The following is a 22,481-nucleotide window of genomic DNA, read 5'->3' as shown; positions in this document are numbered from 1 at the left end:
ATTGTTCTTAAAGAGCCTTTACCGGCAACACAAACAAATTTCGGGCGCATTGACGGTTACTTGAAATGAAAAATATCTTTTACGGTATCGTTCACGTAAACACACCAGGAATAAAACATATGAAAGCACAACAAAACTCACTCTCAGCCGTACGTGAGGACCAGAAGAACGCAGAGCTTCCCGCGAGCAATGGCGCCGCACAGTAAAACAAAACCACTCAAATCGGTTGACCGTTTGCATTTCCTAGGCACACGGAAATGCAGGGTATTGTGGTTTTTATTACTGTGAGACAAATAAAGAAGCTTTGATGTCTATTAAACATCTCAAGCTCGCGAGGCTCAAAAGCCGAAAATTAGTGCACAAGTTCTGCACTAATTCCGCACAGGTTGTGCACCCAGGAGCGGATGCGTGCTAACTGGAGTGTAACGTTTTTTACGTATGATTCCCGACAACTTACACGGTCTCAACATGCATGTGATGAGAGTTTTATTGACACAAATCAGTGACACCTACCGCGCCATTCGGTGACTATACAGTCGAAAATGAGGTAGTTATCGTGCAGATCCGATTTGCATGTGACGAACTAACAAGAAATTGTCTACGAGGTTGTGGTAATAGCATCAGCCCTTGAACTTGGGGCATCAGAGGAGGGTATATGTTGCATTTTTTAATACTTCAATGAAGCCTTCACAAAGACAAATGACGTCAAAAGACCATGTAATTCAACAAGCCGTGAGCTTTGAATCGATTTGGTAAGGAATGTGGTTGCTGGATCAAATTGATTGAATTGATTGTTGAATACAGAAGTCGCAACTCAACATAGCCTTCTCGGGTCCAAAAAGGGGCTTTTTTCTGACACAAACCACTCACAATGAATGAAAACCAGTTATCCGATCGTTTTTGTCTGTATTTTATTCTTCACCGACAACACACGGCTATGGAGGTTGGCTTACTCTACTGAAGTCGATTCGGAAATAGAGACTGATCATAACGCGCCGACCGACCATTGTTTACGACTTAAGCCAACCCGAAGTCAAGCCGCTCTTTACCGCCAAAAAAGAAGGTCATTTTAATGGTTCCCCGGTGGACACAGAAATACCCTGCCGGATGTGGAATTGTTCATGTAATGCTGTTGGCTTCAGACCTAAGAGAGCCCATGCGAGACAACCTCCGAACCCACTAACGCACCCTGATTGCACAGAAGATGGCTTTGATAGCACTTGCTGTCCACAGTGATTACCCCAATGTTCATGCAATAAACAACGAAGTACGGATATCCTACCTTACTCGAAGGCGAAAAAATTGAGCTAGTATAGAGGTGTGGCACCCAAATTATATTCGATTCGCTCACATATCCTACGTAAAACGGGGTTAATTGATTCACATATCATTACCGTCCTCGGCAAAATGACCCCACTTTTCAACATGGATGATTCGCTACCGTACAAACATGATTTATTTGAAAGCCTTATGGTTAAGAAAAGCGGACGGGGGAGAGACTTGGGGTTAGCCCACCAAAATAATTCCGATGTGCCTACACTTCCGGATATCCATCCAGGTAATGTGCATTGAAACTGACAACAAATGCTTCACTGAAATCTATCAGTAATTATGTATTGCAGTGTCTTCATCCAGGCACGGTAGGGAACTTGCTGTCCTCATCTTAGAATCACATCCGTGAATCACACTGGCGGCACCCGTCTCTCAGGTTAAATAATAGCCACCACTCCGATTCCGTCGCTCTGGATTTGGCGTGGTAAACGGTGGTCTCTTTGTCAATGATTTATACGCATAACACTACGCAGCTTTTGGTGCTCGATACTTTTTTTGTACTGCTTAACTAGCCTTGTCTCACAACAACGAAAAAGCACCAAGCAATGTGGCACACATGTGTGCCACTCGCGTGATTAAGAACTATCTCCTATTCTAACCAGTAACATTTGCGTAGGGCTAATAGCCATGGGTCCTTGCGTGTGTAGAAAAACCCATTACGTGTTTGGCCAAGGAAACATATAACCTAGCTCGACAAAACTCGTCCGCTGGGTGCCGGAATTTATCGTGGACAAAAAGGTTGACGGTATTCTTTTGAAGATCAACCGTACTGACTTCAGTGGATGTGTGCTTTAAATCAGGAGTATTACAGGATAGCTGATGTCTGAAACAGTGTGGGCTGAAATTGCGCTGTAATAGAGTGAAGCTTAAGTGAACCTTAAAGACACCTTCAAGACCCAGTCTTCTCAGGCTTTTGACAATCGCCCTACTTGCGAATACTAACTGACAAGGTTTCAAAATAATGCTATAGCCCGTCAGCCTGTTAGAGGAACTCTATAAGAATTCCAAACTCTAGCCGTAACCGGGGACGAATTTCCAAAGCCGAAGGAAAATCCGGTCATCACGTGCGTACCAATGACACAGTTACAGTGTACTGTGCTGTTGTCGTGCCCTTAATATTGTGCGGCAACAAGATCTGGGCGCTATATGGACGACAGACAAGGATTGTTCACCTAGTTCGTCGTCTGCGAAGAATCCTTTGGATCAAGTGGGAGAACCAAATTACAAACAAAAACGTTCCCCGGAGAGCACTAGTTCAGCCTGATGCGGCTGAGTTATTCGGAATGAATGGCCAAACCTTGTCTACGGTCAACTGGGAAGTGGATTTTGTAAATCAGAGACGCACGAAATTCCACTATTGGGACAGTCATCAGGAAATTTTAGAAAATGGCTACTCACTTCTCAGCCCTCGAAAGAACCTGATACTTGGCAGAACGCCAAAGGTGATAAATGCCTGCTGGAAACGTCATTATTAAACAGATTATTCAGTACCACTTTGCAAATTTGATAATGAACGGATCCCGACAACGCTCTCAAGGTGCTACACTGTGAAGGTACAGTATCACACTGAAACCTATAGGACTTGAAAGACGATGCCAGCACCTCAGACATAAACAGATAACTGTTGTCCATACCAATTACTCTGGCATTATGATCAGGTCGGGTCAGACCTAGAGACGGATCCTGCGTTCTTACCAATTTTGTTCACCCGTGCCTACACGGGCACCAAATGCCTGAGCAAAGCTTTACGCGGACTATCTGTGGCCTCTTATTATGCACATAGGTCAGGCGGTTTGGTCATTGCTAACGGTCGAATTGGATTCGTTTTTCATTTATTCATTCAGTAATCTATCTATCTATCTATCTATCTATCTATTTATCTATCCACCCAACCATCCATCCATCCATCCATCCACCCATTCATTCATTCATTCATTCATTCATTCATTCATTCATTCATTCATTCATTCATTCATTCATTCATTCATTCATTCATTCATTCATTCATTCATTCATTCATTCATTCATTCATTCATTCATTCATTCATTCATTCATTCATTCATTCATTCATTCATTCATTCATTCATTCATTCATTCATTCATTCATTCATTCATTCATTCATTCATTCATTCATTCATTCATTCATTCATTCATTCATTCATTCATTCATTCATTCATTCATTCATTCATTCATTCATTCATTCATTCATTCATTCATTCATTCATTCATTCATTCATTCATTCATTCATTCATTCATTCATTCATTCATTCATTCATTCATTCATTCATTCATCCACCCATTCATCCGTTTATTTATTTATTTGTTTTTTGGAACGTGCATCCGTTTGTTCATCCATTTATCCGTTCATTTTACTCTCACTTATCCATTACACTGCGGGCAAAATCTTGAATGGACGTGGCTGCCAATCATTCCAAATAGCAACTCAACTTGAGAAGATAGTGGTCCGCAAGGCACAGCCTGGATAGGAAACACAAGTGTGGTGCTACTAATTTACTACGGTTTAGTTCTTAAGTGATAGATTTTGTAGGCAGTTTACGCTCAAAGCGAACTCACTTCATTGTAAGATGTACCATGTCGTCTCCTGGTGCACCTACCCATCCCACGAAAGAGTTTTTAGTGACATAAAACTGCAATAAAGAGTAAATTACCCAAAGGATGCCACTTTTAGCATAGTTTTAGGCTGAAAAGTGGAAGAATAAGCATAGTAGTAACGCAAATCAAACCCTTGTTGGGTATCATGGTTAGATTTACCACTTTTATCTAGTCTTTTAGCTAGCCGAGTTGTCCCTGGAATTACTCCTGGTCGAAACCTTGACTATACTCCTGGCTAGTCGTTTACTGACAAAACACTGTGCATTTGTAAATGGCCTTTCCATCCAAACGTTTTGAAGCTCGAACGACCGTAACTGCGTTATCAATTATGAGTTTGTCTTTTAGTCTTGCGCACTTCAGTCTTAAATTTTGCTCAGAGATAGGTTTTTATCAAATGTATCGTTCGGTGTTAGAGTTGTTTTGATTCGCGGCTACCATGCTACCCAAAAGAAGCGCAAGGGTGCACTTCAGTTTTAAATTTTGCTCAGAGATAGATTTTTATGAGATGTATCGTTCGGTGTTAGAGTCGTTTTGATACGTGACTACCATGCTACCCAAAAGAAGCGCAAGGGTGGAAATACTGCCAGGCTGATAAACCTAGACAGAAGCAGTCGAGATGGTAAGATTCGGTTCAATCTATGTACTTACCGACCAACCAGCTCGAGCCCTAAACAGTGACCTATCTCAAGCCAATTGCATACAATGGATCGTTGTTTATTGTATAAAAATTCCACAATACACGCTTCTATGATCTACAAGTCTGCCCAGGATTTGTTCCTTCAGCATCACTTCCGGAGTTTACGTCAAAAATTTTGGTGTTTTAGCTGTTACTTGATGTTTCATATCTTGAATCCACAATTAAATCGGTTCAGTATGTAGAAAGTGATGCTTTAAATTGTTGTGTGTTAATGTGCTGAGTGATTTGAGAATTGCCAGGAGAAACATTAGGGGATGTTATGTTAACCTGTTTTTGGGTATCCTTAACGTTCTCACTGACGCTCATGCGTTCAGTGTTTTGGCTAACTGCAGTAACATTTTTTCCAGTCTTCTAGGCGCTTACGCGATAGATACAGATGCTACACGTGAATCCAAAACTCTCATACCAAATTTAATTACCGATGTATGGAGAAATGTGTTATGTTAACCTGTTTTTGGGTATCATTAACGTTCGCATTGACGCTCATGCGTTCAGTGTTTTGGCTTACTGCAGTAACATTTCTTCCAGTCTTCCAGGCGCTTACGCGATAGATACAGATGCTAAACGTGAATCCAAAACTCTCATGCCAAATTTAATTACCGATGTATGGAGAAATCATGGTTGATGATAGTCGTTTGAACCTGAAGAAAACCTTTTAACTCCTTGTGCACCAGCCGATGAAACACGAGTGTTCCACAATCTAAAGAATGACAGTAAGCAGTGTGATACCTTTCTTTATATCTACTCGATCATAAAATATAAACTGTCCCAGGGTGAAACGTACTCTAAAAAACCTATTCATATGCTCACCCATATACTATCAACGACAGCTTGAGCGATAATCTTACCACAGAAAAGCAATCCACCTATTCCTGTTGTAAGTGGTATCAGCGGTACATATTGTTAACCCTGCCCGGATTTGCCCATCGAAACCCTACAAGGCAGCCTATTGTCATTACTCTACCGGGTAGAGGGTTCACAAGAATGGCGCAGATACTGGTGTACCTATGGTGAACATTTGTGAGTGACTTACAATAGCACGCTTACCGTTAATTTTGGTGTTTTATACGACTCGGTTCATTCCTCTCCAATGAGAAATCAAGGGCACAAATGATCCTGTTATGTCCTCGGGTGCAGCCAACCTGTCTATTTTTACATGTTATGCTGTTAGTGTGAAGTTTTTAGTGTTTCAGTACAACAGTTTTCCCATTCACGAAGTATTATACTTACCAGAAATCTAACAACCCACTGCTTGGAAGAAGGTTTTTTCGGAAATGGGGGTGTCGCCGCACGGAGCACTACCTTTTGTTTTGGAATAGAAAACAGATGACCCACTCCTGATAGCTTGCGCATTATCGTGAAGGGAGAAATAACGTTTGTGTTTTGGCTGCATATTATATGGTCCCTCTGTAAAAAACTATTTTTCTACTTTTTACCTTCAAACTTTTTAATAACAAATTCCAGTTTCTAGATTTGAAATTAGTTTTGCTTACGAACGATGGTTCTATTCTTAAACGAGGTCGAACTACAGCCCCTTTTTTACTGTGGAGGAGGGAATCATCCGGGGTTGCATAATTACCAAATGTCCTTCCATATTGTTGCTGAACCACGCGGTTCTAAAATGAACTATTTAAACAGCATCCTTTAGATTATATGCGACTGGTGCTTTTAGCTAAGCATGGTAGATAGCTGAAATAAACGCAAGACATGAGACTACTTCACTTTGTTGCCATTGTTCATGTGGCGTACACGTCAAACTTGTTCCATTCCAATTTGCTCGAGTGATTTAATCCAACGCTGGCTTGCTGTTATCTTGTTGCATGTCTACAAATATGGGTAAAACTTATGGTTTCGCCGACTCCGATTCCAGAATATCCTCACACTTATTCTGAGTAAGATCAGTGATAAAAGATCATGCATGTCTAATGCTTGATATAGATGAAAGGAGTAGGTTCCAAAAATTATTCGCGACCAATAAAAAATTTTGTACAGAAAGTCGTTCAATGGGACACTTGGACGTTTCATGAAAACTCAAATCTTCCTAACACATTTTGGGATGATGCAGGCAGCCTGGTGGCTACTGGAACACAACTGTTTAACTGATGTACTAGTGCTACCACCTGGTTTTGTACGGAAACTGGTGTTGACAGCTGAGTTATCTGTTAGGGGTGTAGGTTTTCAACCCACGTCCTCCTGCCCGTAATCTTTCCTTACTAATTAGGGTGGTTTTTCTCGCAATGAGCTCTTAAATATTTTAAATAATGAAAAGTAATCGTTCTGTTGCATTATTATTTTGGTGACTAGCTGCCATGTTTCCCGAACGGGCACGTGGCCGAGCCTAAGTAGGGGCAGTCGAGATGCCAGAGTCAGGTTCCAACCAAAAACCTTCAGTTTGGTAAGAATGACCTCAACGACTGAACTATTTTCAGCCATTCTAGATCTCATTTGATGTCTTTAATTTGAATAAATGATCATAAATTATGTATTCTGCTTCATATACGTACATGAACGTACAATTATACATACGCAACATATATGTACCTGTTTTAATATGAAGTGGTATCGTTAATCGAACATGTCACTGATGCTTTTTTTGGGTTGTATCGTTATTGAATCTCACAAAATTCCATTTCTTGCAGTGATCTTTATTATCCTTTACATATTACTCACGAATATAAAAGAACTGTCTTCAGTCTGTGAATCTGCATAGCTTACTCGTTATTAATAGCTTTCAAGTCAGTCGTCTTTAGTGCACTTTTCTTTTGTTGCAGCCTTGTTATTCCGGTTACTGCCACATACATCAGTGCAATATTACATTGTGAGGCTTTCCAATGTTACCTCTGGCTGGCTTGTCAACCATCAACTCCAGCACCTGGGAGATGAACTTGGGGAACAATTTCAACCAACTGGAGGAAGTTGGAGGATCGCTGAAGTCGTCGGAGAGTAGCACTACTCTGTATTCTGCTCAACCTAGTCGCGGACGTCATGTTCATGCAAAGTAGTTATCCTGCACGTCAGAGTTAGCTTTCTAGAAATTTCTTGATAGGTAGCATAGCCGGCCTAGAAGGTTCTATGTTGGGAAGCAAAGAACTAACCCGGATATTTCCATCAAAGACTGTAGGGGTTCATGTTGTCACCTGGAACATGGCCAGTCAAAAATCACATGTAAGCGGGTCAATAGACTCCTATAAGACAATGCAGAAATACCCCGAAGACCTAGCAGATCTATGCTATCCAATATCCATATGCGAGTCTGCTGGCATCTTTGCCATTTGCCTTCAAGAAATTTCTCCAGATAAGTGAGTGCGATCCGAATTGAAACGTAAATTCTGTTCCAAACAGCTCGCACATAGAAAGTAGCCAACTAGAAATGTCAGGAACTTTGACGATGTGTTTTCATAAACCATACTACATTCCAGTCCGCTTTGGTGAATAACGTCTTATAGGGGACGGGGGAATAAAACACACAACGACTAAGAATAAAGTTGTTAAATGTAAGTATGCGAAATCAACACATTTTCACACCGAGACATCTTATTTTAAGAAGAAGATAGGTATGAGACAAGAAAGGTGGTCTCACTCTTCCCACAATCATTTTGTAGTCTGACCCCGTTTTTTAACTAAATCTTTTTATCGTGCTTCCTTTTACAACTCACGTTCGACACAAAAAATTCAATCATTTTCTGATGAAACGTGGGAAGTAGTCTGTTGTGACGGGTTAAAAACTATTCACGAACTGGTTGTTGATCAAAAACAGTTGGTGATCAGGGCAACAACTCAAGGGCTACTAGTTTTGCAAATTTCTCCCTACCACTGTAACCCTCAAAAGTTTGTCGAAAAACGTTTCTACGGCAGACCTCTCTTTTCACACTATTATTCAATAAGACCTACCGTAGAGTCCTTCTCAAAGGAATGTGGCATGGTTTAGGTCAGAGTACAGAATAATATTTGTTTCTTCTTGTAGATTACCCCCCACGAGGTTCGTAGTGCATGTGTGCTGTGTGACTTGTGCTAGAAAAAGGCTAGCCAAGATGTAGCAAAAAACTCAAAAAGCAGATGTGCTTTCAGCGAGCGACAGGCAGCTTTTCTTCTGGGGAGCCAACAGGTTTATGTATCCTATAGGGGGAACTCAGAAACCTACAAAAGCTGACCTCTTCAATCGGTCGAGTATCACAACGAGACAAAAGCTAAGGCACCAAATGGTGCACTTCCATGGCTGATTCCATAGGTGCAGTTGATTCTATTACGAGACATGATGATGGCTTGAGAAGCAGGCGGTGCCTGGGTTAGTGGGACCTGTTGTTATCAAGCTGACTGAAAAGTTGGCGTCTACTCATATGAAGCTAGCTCTATCAACAGCTAATCCACATCGGTTTCCACCGATAAACGGCACCTGGGTCGTAAATTCATAATCATTTCTCTCTGTTCGGCTAGGGTCTTCAAATTCTTTGTGACATTTCATGGAAGAACCCACTTGCTTTGTTGATATTTCTATTGGTGGCAAGGGTTTATTTCCAGTGCTGTTCCCAATCGGGCGTCGGAATCCACATTTCTTCCATGTATCTGGCCCCTAATACGTTTATAGGATGCTTTCAAGAATCCTGTCCCCTCAGTCACATTTCATTTAATTCTCAGTTCTTGGAAAAGATAGATGACTGATGTTGAAGATAGAGCTATTAGGAAGGATTAAAAACGAATGACAGTTCAGAGGGCACTGAAAACTAACGGAATCGTCGGCACATTGTTCGTTGATGGTAGAACGTCCACCTTGTCACACAATCGATAGAAAAGATCAACTGGTGATGTAAATTCTGATAAATGATACCGCTTTATGCAAATTAGTCCGGTCCAACTGTAATCTGACTCACCAGGTGCGTTCACGCAATTAGACTGGGACGTGTCTACCATATTCTTGAAGATCGCTGCTGGGACCGCACTTGAACCATCACTGCTTACACAGCCTCAGTAACGGAATTACGGAATTCCCTACTTCTTTATGACCTCATTTTTGTTTCTCGGATTTTTTCCCACTACATTCTGCTGCTGAGAAGTTGACGCATATGAAAAGGCTATTTGTGGTTTCAAGGACAGTTTTTCTACTATGAAAGGGGAAACTTGACACTGAATTGCTTATTTCGTTCTTCCATCACGACTAACCTAGTTGAATGAACGCTCTTAAAAGTTTGCTACATTTTCAAGCTTAAAAAAACATTTCAAGGACGTTTTTTCTACTATGAAAGGGGAAACTTGACACTGAATTGCTTATTTCGTTCTTCCATCACGACTAACCTAGTTGAATGAACGCTCTTAAAAGTTTGCTACATTTTCAAGCTTAAAAAAACATATTTATTTCAACCTGACCGTTTGACTTTTTCAATAATTTAGCTCGATGGATTGTTTTTACTCTTGTACTTGACATCCGTACATCATTTTTGGTTTCTGCTAATCAGGATGAGTAGTGAATAGAATACATTCTATCGATTGCCGAAATGAAATGAGACGATGATACATTAACGCGCCTCACCTGGAGGCAAACATGGGTAGCAACTATTTAAAACACCGCTTACGGTTGAAGTGGACAATACCCTTTTAATCAAAACACAGACGGACGGCTCAAGTACCTCGAAAATTTAGAACCAGGTGCACATAGTGGAAGATGGAAGACCCACCTAGAGACGGACATAGATCACCAGTCTCCCTCTGCCGGAGTGGCAGAACTTATCTATTATTCTCCATCATAATTACACCTTTCATTTGATTCTCAATAAGTCTGCCTAATGACCCAGCGGCTGAACCAGAAATCCATCAGCGACACTAGCGATTTTTCTATGTGACTTTTACGAAATGCAAGACCTTGGCCAGCCCATATATATTTAAAGTACCTTTGCTATTTATTGACCAAAATACTGAGCTCAAGGACGATGGCGTCTACTTTTCGGTTGTCACAAGAAAAAATAGACCTTTGGCGGACATATTTGAGACCCCTTTGAACGCGGTTCCACCGAAGAAACTGCCAAACCGCTGCCTGAATTATTTACCTTCGTCAAGGCACGAGAGCACATGTCGTGCGTGCCAATCTTTGGAGCATCATCATCATGTGTTGTTTTACACAGACCATCCCTTTGCATGACAAAGCTTGCTTCAAAATGTATTTTTTACAGTTTTTCAGGATAAATAAAACCTATAACAAATCTTATCCCTTCCTCTTATTGATTACTTGCCTAGTTTTGTTGGTTCGTATTGATCATTCCTCTATAACGATGTCATCTGTGCAGCTGAAACAAGCATTTCCAAGTCACTATGAACTGTAGACGCAAATGATTAGACGTATTGGCCTGCGAAGTGGAAATCATTAAACTTCACATGTTTCTTCGTGTTTCACACTTCTCGTTTCATGTGCCTCATAGGAATGAACTGCTTATTCGCCTTCAAGCAACGTTGGGACCTCGGCACGTGTTGTTCAGCTATGCGTTTCAGGGCACGTTGGGTCTACTCATTTTCCTGTCAAGAGATCTCATCTGGTATACATCAGGTAAGCTGAAAACTTCACACACACTTGAGCAACGCATTTTTTTCGACTGGGCTGATTTATAGGTATGGGAATGTGACACACGGTTGTGCGTTTCCACCAAGTAATTCCATGATGAATTTTGAAGTCCTACAGCTTGATAGTTATCATTATTCTAAGGACTGTTCACAGTAAGCCTTTGCTGTGTATGCCAGCAGTCTCCACGCAAGCCTTATTCCTGCTGACTCCAAAGTGGGTGACATCATTCGGCTAAGTAAAACACTTTTAAATGAACTTTAGCCTATATCTTATCACGGTATAACAGAACAGAATAATGCTCCATGGTCTGTCGGATTCAATATGTGATTGTTACTATGGGGATACGGCTTCCAAAGTAAAGGATGAAAAAGTTCACCCGAAAATCACCTGTATCATCAGTCATTTTTGAGACAGCTAGTAGTTACTTTGCTAAAAACAGTCGTAAGGAGTGAATTCCTACAGTCCTTAGGTTATTGATCTCTTTTAAGAGCTTATTCGCCTCTACAAACCTTTCAATTGAGCCAGCTATAGGCAATTACTACTGTGCTATTCTATGAATCAAAGAAAGGTACTTTGATGAAGGAAACTGCTCACAAGGTTGCTGAAGACTCTTTGACAGCCTACGACCGGTTTTGCTGTTCTTGGGGCTCATTAGGTAGGCGTGTTCCCCGAGTTTCCGTCAGCGTTATGGTCTACTTGAACCGCCTACATAATGAGTCCCAGGAAGGGTGAAACCGGTCGTGAGCTGTCGAAGAGTTTTCAGCAACCTTGTCAAAATATACTGCGATATCTCGAATATCGTACCAACTGAAAGATGAGGCAGCCTGTGTGCAGCGCATTCAGTTGTAGAATATAATAAACGAGAGATTCAGTTGAGTCTACCTTGAAAACAAAATTGATTTGCAAATGAGTTTATTTGTCGAAAGGTACTTTCATTTTTAAGTGAAAAATCATTTCGTGGACCCAATGGCCTTTTAGAATAAGTGACATACAGTAGCAGATCAAAGTTTCCCTTAGAGTAACAGATTAGGGGACAAGGAGAATTAAAAGCTCTCAGTGAACTTGAACACTGCTTCTACAGTTGATTTGTCTTGTTATGTTCACTTTTCTAGTCCGATTACGTTTGCCTTACAGACTGACTACAGGAGTGTCGTAAAAAATAAATGACTGACGGATAGGAACGCCACTTTTTTCATTGTAGAAAATCTTCCTTATGAACGACATCAGTCACACACAAGCACATCCAAAGTTCAAGTACACCATCGGGCGATGCCTATCATGTCTTACTTCCACTACAATCCATGTCTTTACTCTACGCTTAGGAGACAGTCTGACCATCGAGCCAAGTACATGACCATTCCATGGATAATTGATCAGATTTACTGAGTTTTATTCCCCCAAAAGCTGCTCAGACACACATTTAGAAGCGTCGCGTATTTGCCAAGTTACTTTTTGACCGTGAGTGCAGTGCCTGAAGATGGCGTACCTAGTTCCATAATTTGGAGCCGTTTTGTGCTAACATTTCTCAGTCTACCATCCCATCTCAGATTGGTTACTCAACCCGCCACACGTGAATAACTAGTTTACATAGATGAGGTAACCAGGATTACTTCATACTCACTAGTTTATTATTTTAAGGATATTATCTGAAGGCTGTACGATATACAGCGTTCCACAATATTGTCTGCACTTTTGTGGACATCAAAGCCGTAAGAATAGTAAGGTTTTCGAAAGCATTTTTACTTTGGCATGCGTCGGCTCCGCCGGACAGGTTCATTACTGCCACAAATCAAAGTTATCAATCTCAGCGCAGATCGCCACAATTATCCAAGCCTCAAAAGTTCACTGGAATTTAGAGTAGCCCGCACAAAGTACTTACTGGAGTTATTTGACGGTGTTTTACCCGTATTGCTTTTTCTATCCGAGCCAGTATGTATATTTTAAGAACCAATTTACATCTTTGTGTACTTCAAAAGAATCAGCAAGTTGTGATTATATAGTTCAGCTAGCCTACCAAAAACTCTTATAGTGATGCTGAAAATCTCATAGAAATGCCAGAAAACTAACGTCTCTGTCGCAATGTTTTCTCCAATTTTTATTTTTATCTTCTAGAAGCTGTTCATAGAGACATATATGTATGTATAATTATGTATACATATACTCCTGTTGTGGGGGAATGTATCACAACACAATACTTACCCTTGAACACCTGTCGGCTTATGCAGAATAATTTCCTGCTGCACATTCCTTTCCCTCTATATACCTTCATTCACTACCTGATACTGATGTTCCAACACCCTCCCCCCCACACACACCAGTATTGTTCATACCACCATCGTCATCGGCAACACAGCATCAGTGGTAAGCAGTGATACTTCGCCACCACACAACCACAGACATTTTGAAAGCCTTATTGTGACGAATAGAACAAAACTGGACAGAGAGGCGAATTCCTGCACCTTCTGAGATGCCCACACCTCCAGAAAACACCCAATTAACCTGTATGGAAACCGCCAACAATGATGCCATTCAATTCGATCAGCAACCATGTCTTGAAGAGTCTACAACCATCACAGTGGGAATCACGAGGACTCCATCCTAGAAGGCAACGGCGCACCAACAGCACCTAAACTTTTCGTAATCTCTTTCATACCCCTCTGATAGGTAAAAGCCTGACCACACCTGTGTTCGCGCCCATCTGATTTTGATAGGGAAAAGTGCCTCATTCTTCGCAGTACACGACCAAACTACCGCAGCATTGGTTTTAAACACATTCTCCGGTCAAAATGCGCGTTATACAACATAATGCTCGTTTCTGATTGTATCGTTACCGATTGATCTACGTTCATATTTTAACTTGATAAACACGTGACTTGTGATTCAAGAAAATACGGGTTTTCCGCCACAGGTATCCCAAAAATCCGTAAAACGCTTCACAGACCGGATGGTCTCTCCTTGTATGGATATTCTCACATACCTGCAATATCATTATACAAAGAGCCTACCATACGGACAAACTTTTCTGGGCATTTCTTGCCGAGCAAGCGTGTTGAGAAGAAAGGTCAACAATTAAGCTCCCTTTGTTATAGCACCTAATGGAGTGTGAAGATCTGGTCAAGCTAACCCTTTTCCGTATTGGGGTTGTTCCCAAGTCAAAGTTGAGGCGAATGACGGATTACATCAGGAGTCTCACTGCAACGGGAGTTGGACTTATCTTTGTGTAGCTGTCAAACTAACTGCTGAGCCCTTTTTGAAAACGTGCACTATTATCAACTCTCCCCGGTCATCAAAAAAGCTCTCCTTTTTGCAGATAGAGATGAGGAGATCAGACAAGCGCTGACTAGGGCCTCTACTCCTATTCTTAAGCAGTGCTGGGGGAGGCCGTCTGGACCAGGAGCTCATTGATTTTGGAGTGGATACGCGTAGTCATAAATCTCCAAGGCCGTACGTCGTTTCATGTTCACTGTACATAGTTCTTGTACAGTTCTGAGTCTGAGTAGCAGCAGATGATTGGAATCCTCGATCCAACGATCCATGTGTCCTTTTCTCATCGAAAATGGTTGTCCTAGTTTGATTCTTAATGATTTTCCCCACGTGCGGTTGCTGATGACTAGTGGCACGCATCAACCGAAACAATCTTGGGGCATTGCTCTACCCCTCTTCCATTGCTCCAAACTTCAGTGTCTACCGGTCTTCACGGATGACGTGCACGCTAAGTTTTAGCAGACGTCTGATAATTTTTAGGACTTAAATGTATTCGAGGAGGACATGAACATATTTCCGAGACTCAAGCAGTGCTACTGCTCTGTCTCACAGTCAGTGCTTGCGTCGCAGGACATTATCACAGACGAAACTCCCAATATTGTATAATCATATTGTGATCTCCTAGTACTAAGTGAAATCCGACGACGGAACAATCAGAAGCGCTCATAAGACGGCTCTGATACATTCGTTGGTCTTCTGGAGCTAAGATCATTCCAGTTGCTACGTGAATCGTCCGCCACTGAAAAGCGAAAAGCACTCTAGACGAGTGCTTGGTTGAAGTCCATGCAACTATTTAAATATGGACAATACATGTCAATGGTAACTGATGATGATGTGGTCTTTGTGGGTGAGGGGCTGGCATGCTATTGAAGGGCACCATGGAGACAGATGATTTCGATTACTTCGGAGCTTAGCGCCTCATAGAAACGGTCTGCGATGAATTAGTCGTTCCTGTCGCACACATAATTGAAGTTAGTGCAAAGAACTGCTCAGAGTGCAGTTAAACAAAGTTTAAATGCGAGATCGTGTGTCATTACTACTGGAACAGCTGTACATCACTGGTGAAAAATTACCTGGCTGGTTCAGAAGAGCAATGGTAAGCTACCGGCAGATTGCGTACACATGGACTTTTGAATTTTCCTGAAACCATGAAGTTATCGAGAAGCCATTGCATCCAGATAGCTGAATTTGTATGCTAGTCTACGTAACAAGGATTGCGGTAAACACTCATATCTTCGCATATCTTTGGTGTTTGTTTTTTGAGCGCTTGACAGAAGGAGAAAACCGTATACTTACTGCTTCTAGTTTAAACGGATGAATTAGGTATCGTCACCCTAGGTCGTTTTTACATCAAGTATCTGTGTGACGCAACCAGCAATGTCTTGCGAATTTCCTTGAAAGAATCCAGATCACATGACCTGTGAACCGAAACTCCTTAGTGCTAACAACTCAAACGACAGTTTTACGGAGTACTATTTTTATCCTTATTCTTCCTTGCCTGACGTACTTGCTCCTGATTCATTCGATCGGTGTTATCAGGCCATTTATATTGTGATTGTTTGTGTGTCTCAAACCTATATGAAATGATAGGACAGCTTTAGCGAAACTTTTGAAGTGATCCCCAGCATGTTCCATTGTACTTCCTGATGCAAAGTGCCAAATTAATACTTTCTCTCTCCTCCGAAAGGAAAAAAGGAAACAATGTTGTTGACAGCTTGCTAGTGCTCGCGGTCGAGAAACTTTTCTTCCAAGACCCATCACTTCGAGATCAAGCCATCCCATTGTCTCAGTGGCTCCTCTGCATTCAAACTGTTTCCTTCTGTGCTGCTAGGCTGAAACACAGTATTTCCCTTGTTTTTTCCCTTGGATTCACCACTTTATTATCCCTTTCTCTGACCTGCTTGTGAGCAGGTTTGTTTCGCGGTTAAGTCAATGAAATACATATCTCAGTGCAGCGGAATCCCGAGCAGTGTTTCAGTCATTTTTAGTCAACATGAAAGTGGCCACGCAGGGTGCATCGAATATTTATTGATGCGATCTAACTTTTATAATGATCCTTATGATAGTAATCTCGCAAGAGTTAGCTTGTTTGCAACCTCCCACGTAAATTAGTTTCGAGTTTTCAGTGGTTTCTGCATTCGATTGTGTTGGTTCAGCAAACATTTCTGCTTTGAGCTGATGCCAGAAACCTACCACATGCCAGATACCACGTGCCAACCGAAGAATTATGCCAACTTGTTGCGTCATCACCTTGTTAGCACATTCAAAGTTTACAGTTCTGAATCTTGACGAACAAGTTGTTTAACATCATTGAGAATAATTGTGGAGGTGACGTACAACGTCGAATGAGACGATTCTGTGTGAAGTGTATGAGTAAGAGAACGCAAAATGAAACGAAGCAGCTATCGCACTTTTTGAGAGAAACGTCTAGTTACCAGGTTGTCCAAATGGCTTATTTTAGTTTCGAAACAGAGCTGTGATGAACACCGGGAATGTATCCTGCAAACAATATCTGATTTGTCACATACACCTCCTTACTTATATATGACTTATTTTTCCACAGATTTCGTGAACTGATGTCCCCACTCGTTCGAGTCCATTGAAACATTGGAAAAAGTTTTTTTGCAGTGTTATTTATAGGTAGTCGTAGTTATGGATACATTGTCCCGGAATGTGCTGCTATGATGGGAATAAAAGTACCGGCTTATGGGTCACGCGCAAGAGACAATGACACTTCCTGGTACATTTAAAACTCGGCTCGTTCGGAAACCTGGAAACTGCGGATGGTGGTTAAATTCAACAGCTGTCCGACTCGTATCAGAATCTTTGCAGAGAATACTAACATTTGCCTGCAAATTAAACTCCAAATAGTAATAATGACCCGGGTAAAACAAGAAAAACTCATATAGTTGAGGCTCCAGTGTATATAAGTTTAATGGATGTGACCTTAACAAAACGAAATAGAGTTACTGTAAGATCCGGGCGGCTATGGATCTCACAGGACGATTGCGGCTACTAGATTACAAGCATTTCGTAGCCAGTAGTCAATAGGAGCAGTCAGACGTGGGCAGCAGATGATGTGTTGAGGACTGACAAGAACTGGTTCTAGAGGCAAACGGATTAGAAAGCATCATGAATTGTGCAAACGTACAATCAATAATGACGTGATCAGCAGGAGCGGGAAAGTCACTGACGCAGTAGGGATTTCCAGAACCAATAACAGGTAAGCACCACATAATGTACACACATACATATGTGGGCAGTCTGGCAGTGTGAGTTGGCCGTATAGAGAGATAACGGCGCAGGAATCAGTACGTTCGGGAAGTGAGGGACTGTCTTTCGGTCAGCGGCACGACGCGGAAGCTCGTGTCACGTGACAGGTCAGATTAAGCGGTTTTGTCCGTTTAAAACAAATCTCACCAAAGGCGATCTGACAGGTGCGGTACATGGGTACATACAAAATAATAGACCGCATTGGGCGTCAGATTGATGTAGTGGATGGCGCGTTCGCCTGCCATCCAGGGATTCTGGGTTCGATACCCGGTCCGTCCGCTTTTCCGTCGGAGTGGACACTCAAAAATAGGTGAAATCGAGACGAACTTGCAAACAGTGACGGACGGGCAAAAAATATTGACATCAGTTACCGAGTAATGAGCAGACCTTAAGTAGGGACGTCACTTATGAGTAGTCTGATAACAGATTAAGAGGGGGAATCAACAGTTACTTCTCCAGAGTGATTATTGTTGGAACAATAAATGTAACACAAAGTGCTAGGCTACCACAGACAAATCGTTGTACTCGTCTTCCCTTGGTTACAAAAAATTGCAGATTGAAATATTTTTGCTGTTTATAAGCATTCAAGTAGTAATAAATTTTCCCGATTGAAAACGCACGCCCTATCGATTGATAAGAAAATGTCTATTCTTTATTGAGTGACCTTAACATTAGCAAGCAGTATTGTCGAGCAGATAAGTGAATCATACTCTGTGTCTACATTAAGTATTCTATTTCTGATAAGTCTTCAAACAGACTGCTTTCTTTGTATAGTTCCCCAGTCAACTGGTATAACTACAAGGGCAAACATACGGACCAAAGGAGCGGTGGCAATTTGCTTTATCCTCTTCGGAACGTCACTCCTTTTTGTCTCCAGCCACTTCAAAGGTGAGTCAGATCCAAGTTCAAGACCTGCTTTCCTGTCAGTCTTTTTGTTGAGTGCGTGACCGAGTTGATAATGACGTTCCGTTCCGTCGAGTTAGGCGAGGGCTTAGCAGTTTATTTTTCTATCGTTAGTGTTGGAATATTGGTAGCTCGTGGGCATTACGCACCCGATCAAATACTATTTTTCACCCTAAACCGGAAGCTTCAAAGCGAGTACTGAAACGCCAAATCCTTCTCAATGGAATCGGTTTCGACTCCGAAGTCTAACTGGCTGCCGAAAAGGATAAATGACACTTTTCCCTTCGGGACTGATTTTATGAGTAAATCAAAGACATTTTAAAGCCGTGGTTCTCAAAATTTATTGTCCCGCGCTTTCTTCCGTGATCGTGAAAATAATCATACCCGCCTCTGATGTTGTTTACTCCAAAAAGTTCTCGCTGTTACGGAGGTCACATAAATAGTCAATACTGTCTTCGGTTGCTACTTGGTAGAGGTTTCTCATATAAACATCGAAAAACGTTGTCCTCCAGCAGAGACCATTTGTTCACTGTCAGTACATTTGGACCCGCGAAGGTGCCATTACTGAACACGCCTAAAACGAAGATGTAGACTTGATCAGTAAGACGTCGCTGGACACAAACTTGAGGTGAAGTAAGCTTAGAGGTTATACAACTGATGAGTCTCCAGTTCCCGTTGCACCCTGAATGATGAAAATTCCGCCCAAGGGGAGGGTCCCCAAGTGTTGGAAATCACTGTTAAAACGGATCGCCAGTCAGCATCTTGTTGCACAATTCGCGGTCAAAATAGTCTTAATCTCATACTCCTGCGCAAAATGAATAACTACCCATGTAAATTGTTATGGGCTACTGTTTGAGAATTCACCACATAATAGTCGCATTTAATGCTGCAATCAAGTGCCGGAGTCGGGTAATCGCACCGCCGATCAATCAGTTAGCTTTTCCGATAACGTTCAAACGGTTTGCCGGTGATCTAGTCTTATTAGTGGTTCATTAGATACACAATGCTGACAAATTGCAGCAAGGCCAGTTTGAATGAAGTCACGACTAACAGCCTCGAAAAATTTAACGCCACCCGAAAATTATCAATTATCTACTCAGAGTATGAAGCTACCAGCAACTGTCACTTTTGACTGGCCTTCCGAAAGTCCGTCACTCGAGAAATCAGTCAAAATCAAGTGTAGAAAAATGTGCATTCAAAGGAGTAGTAATACATTTCGTCTGTGTGCGACTTAATCAGACTACTGGATAGGCGCTTGAAGCTGAATTACGGATCATTTAAAATTTCTTCATGATCGCGACCATGAACAATGCTTTTTATTGCAGCTGAGATTCAATATTTTCCAGGCGCACTCCAAATCTTCAGCACGAACCAACCTGGTTTAGAAGATGATGACAGGTCAACTGTTCATTGCGGGGAACAAAAATGGGTCTGAAAGATTTCGTTTCATTGTTCTGGAGGTGCTCTGAGTGTGTCGTTGGAGCAAGCAATTTGTATCAAACATCAGACTCGTTTGTTTAACAAGGAACTGACTAGTCGACGTAGACTAATCTCTCCTTCGAAACTACTCCAATTAGCCATAGGGAAGAGGAATCGTACAATTCGACTGTTTTTGAGGCACCCACATGAGTTACTAGTAAACTTTACCAAATAATATTAGGTTGGAAAATGGAGTGAATATTTCGTTATGTAAAGGATTATTGTTAACTAGGAAAAGACAAATAAGTCAATCGTCATTAACTAATCTGGTTCTTATTCCCGTCGTCTAGCTAATCCCGGCAACTTGGATTTGCGCATACATGACTACAAAGAAGTTGTCAGAAGCTTGAATCTGCCCAAAGTAGGATTGGAACGTGGTTACCGTCAAAAACGTGAGTGAATGTGTCCCTATGTTTCGCGTTAACTTCGTAAAATGACAATGTGAGTTTCGTCACAAGACGAAGTTTGAGTGTGCACAGCTGGACTTTATACTAGAGACAATTCCTTCGTTTAATCTTGCCTTGTCCGAAAGGAAAAAAATCGCTCTTAGAAATCTCATTTGTGGTAGTTATATTCGGGTACATGTTGCTCAAGTAAAACTGCAACTTTATTTCTGGATACAAAACAGTCTCCTTCCCCATGTGAACTCCCACGTAGCTGTTGAATTCCCTTAGGTTATATCGTAGGAAAGACCATCGCCTCAGGCTGGCTCCGTGGAGGTTCACATTTTATCTTCATTCCTCCATCTACTGTCTTACTATCCTAGATAAACTAAAGTTACTTGTACTCCATTTTGAGGAAGCATCGCCTATTCCTGAATTTGCTAGTTTCACACAGAACATTTGCTCAGACAACCACGAGTTTCTCTCACCTTTCATAAAACCACCCTCAACGTGTTATTATTACACTAACGTCCCGCTAGAACAGGCTACAGACTGTTGCTTTTTGAGTGATCGCGTTTCTAAGCAACAAGCACCACAGATGACTCGATTTCATATATGTTTTCAACAAGATTCAGAATTTTCGTAAAAGAAATTGCTCACAAGGTTGCTGAAAAATCTTTGGTAGCCCACGACCGGTTTCACCCTTCTTGAGGCCCATCAGGTAGGCGCAGTCCGCGGATTTCCGTCAACCTTACGTTCTACTTGAACCAAATTGATTTGCAAACGAGTGTATTTCGCGAAAACACTCCAATTTGGGATCAAGTAGAACATAAGATTGACGGAAATTCGGGGACTGTGCCTACCTGATGAGCCCCAAGAATGGCGGAACCGGTCGTGGCTATCGAAAACTTTTCAGCAAACTTGTGAGTAGTTGCTTCTATGAAAATATACTGCGATATCTCGAATATCGTGCCAAGTGAGCCATGAGACAGCCTGTGTGCAGCATATTCAGTTGTAGAATATCATAAACGACAGATTCAGTTGAGTCTCTCGTGAAAAACAAATTGATTCGCAAATGAGCGTATTTCGCCAAGATTTAGAACTATTCTTCTAAGAATTATTATGGTGTTGCGGGACACAGATACCTGATTAACTAAATGAAGAAAACTTAGTTCTAATTTAGGTTCTCACAATATGGACAGTTCTTTCGGAACAAAACAAACAATAGTTAGATTTTTATGTTACGCAGTAGAAGTTCAGCAGTCTACTTGATTATTCTGCTTACACTTTTGTTTGTGTGATTTCTACCTTTATATAAGCGTGCCGTTCGAGTTTTTCAAAGTCCCTTATTATGGACCGTTCTCAGTGATCAAGACGGAAAATCACTGACAGGAATGTCGGTGGTTCGACTCCAACCAAGGTAGCTGGACTCCTACTGTTTAAACCTGGAAAACCCAGCCTCATGCTTCCTCCGTATGTAACGGCAGAAAGGCATTGAATGGCGTTATTATCATTTATTTTTGAAGAGCATGGTCACAAACATAAAAAGTGAATGAATGCGATGAATGCGAAAGAGTAACAGGAGAATATGGGAGAAAAGAGAGGAACGTCTCATTCGAAATCATGCCAAGGACAGTGCCAGTCTGATGAGGTGAATCCCAAAGTATGTAAAGATTTTGGTATGGGAACAGGCGTCTAAAGACTAACAACCAAAGAAAGGACAAACAATGGTGAATGCTCTTCAAGGCGCAGTATGCGCTAGCACAGTCAAGACTCGCACATCAGGCACAAAGTGACCGTCATACTGGGTCTGGGGTGAGATTAAATGGCAAAAATGTACCTTCAGCTCCATGTGCCACGCATAAAAGTGTCATAAGTACGCAGGGAGCCCACAATGGCAAGCAAACACAAGTCACTGACTGCGACCTTAGGAAGTCCCAGTCCAATAACAGCCTTAGCGGATTGAGGAAAGCAGATCCCTCGATA

The 22,481-nt window shown here is 41.6% G+C and overlaps 1 protein-coding gene across 1 annotated transcript in view; it reads left to right on the top strand.

The window, feature by feature from the left end:
- Window positions 1-7,478: 7,478 nt before the first annotated feature.
- T265_05093 (hypothetical protein) overlaps window positions 7,479-22,481 on the top strand; it is a gene marked incomplete at both ends in the record, with an annotated part of 36,787 nt that continues 21,784 nt past the window's right edge. Inside the window, 5 exons of the mRNA XM_009170010.1 lie at window positions 7,479-7,644; window positions 7,679-7,945; window positions 11,054-11,178; window positions 18,406-18,618; window positions 20,403-20,504. Coding sequence (XP_009168274.1) covers window positions 7,526-7,644; window positions 7,679-7,945; window positions 11,054-11,178; window positions 18,406-18,618; window positions 20,403-20,504 — 826 coding nt within the window. The remainder of the gene's footprint in view (window positions 7,645-7,678; window positions 7,946-11,053; window positions 11,179-18,405; window positions 18,619-20,402; window positions 20,505-22,481) is intronic.

This window comes from Opisthorchis viverrini, assembly GCF_000715545.1.
Source record: "Opisthorchis viverrini unplaced genomic scaffold opera_v5_92, whole genome shotgun sequence".
Lineage (NCBI taxonomy): Eukaryota > Metazoa > Platyhelminthes > Trematoda > Opisthorchiida > Opisthorchiidae > Opisthorchis > Opisthorchis viverrini.
Note: the sequence above shows the minus strand (reverse complement) of the source record. Positions and strands in the feature narration are given on the sequence as shown.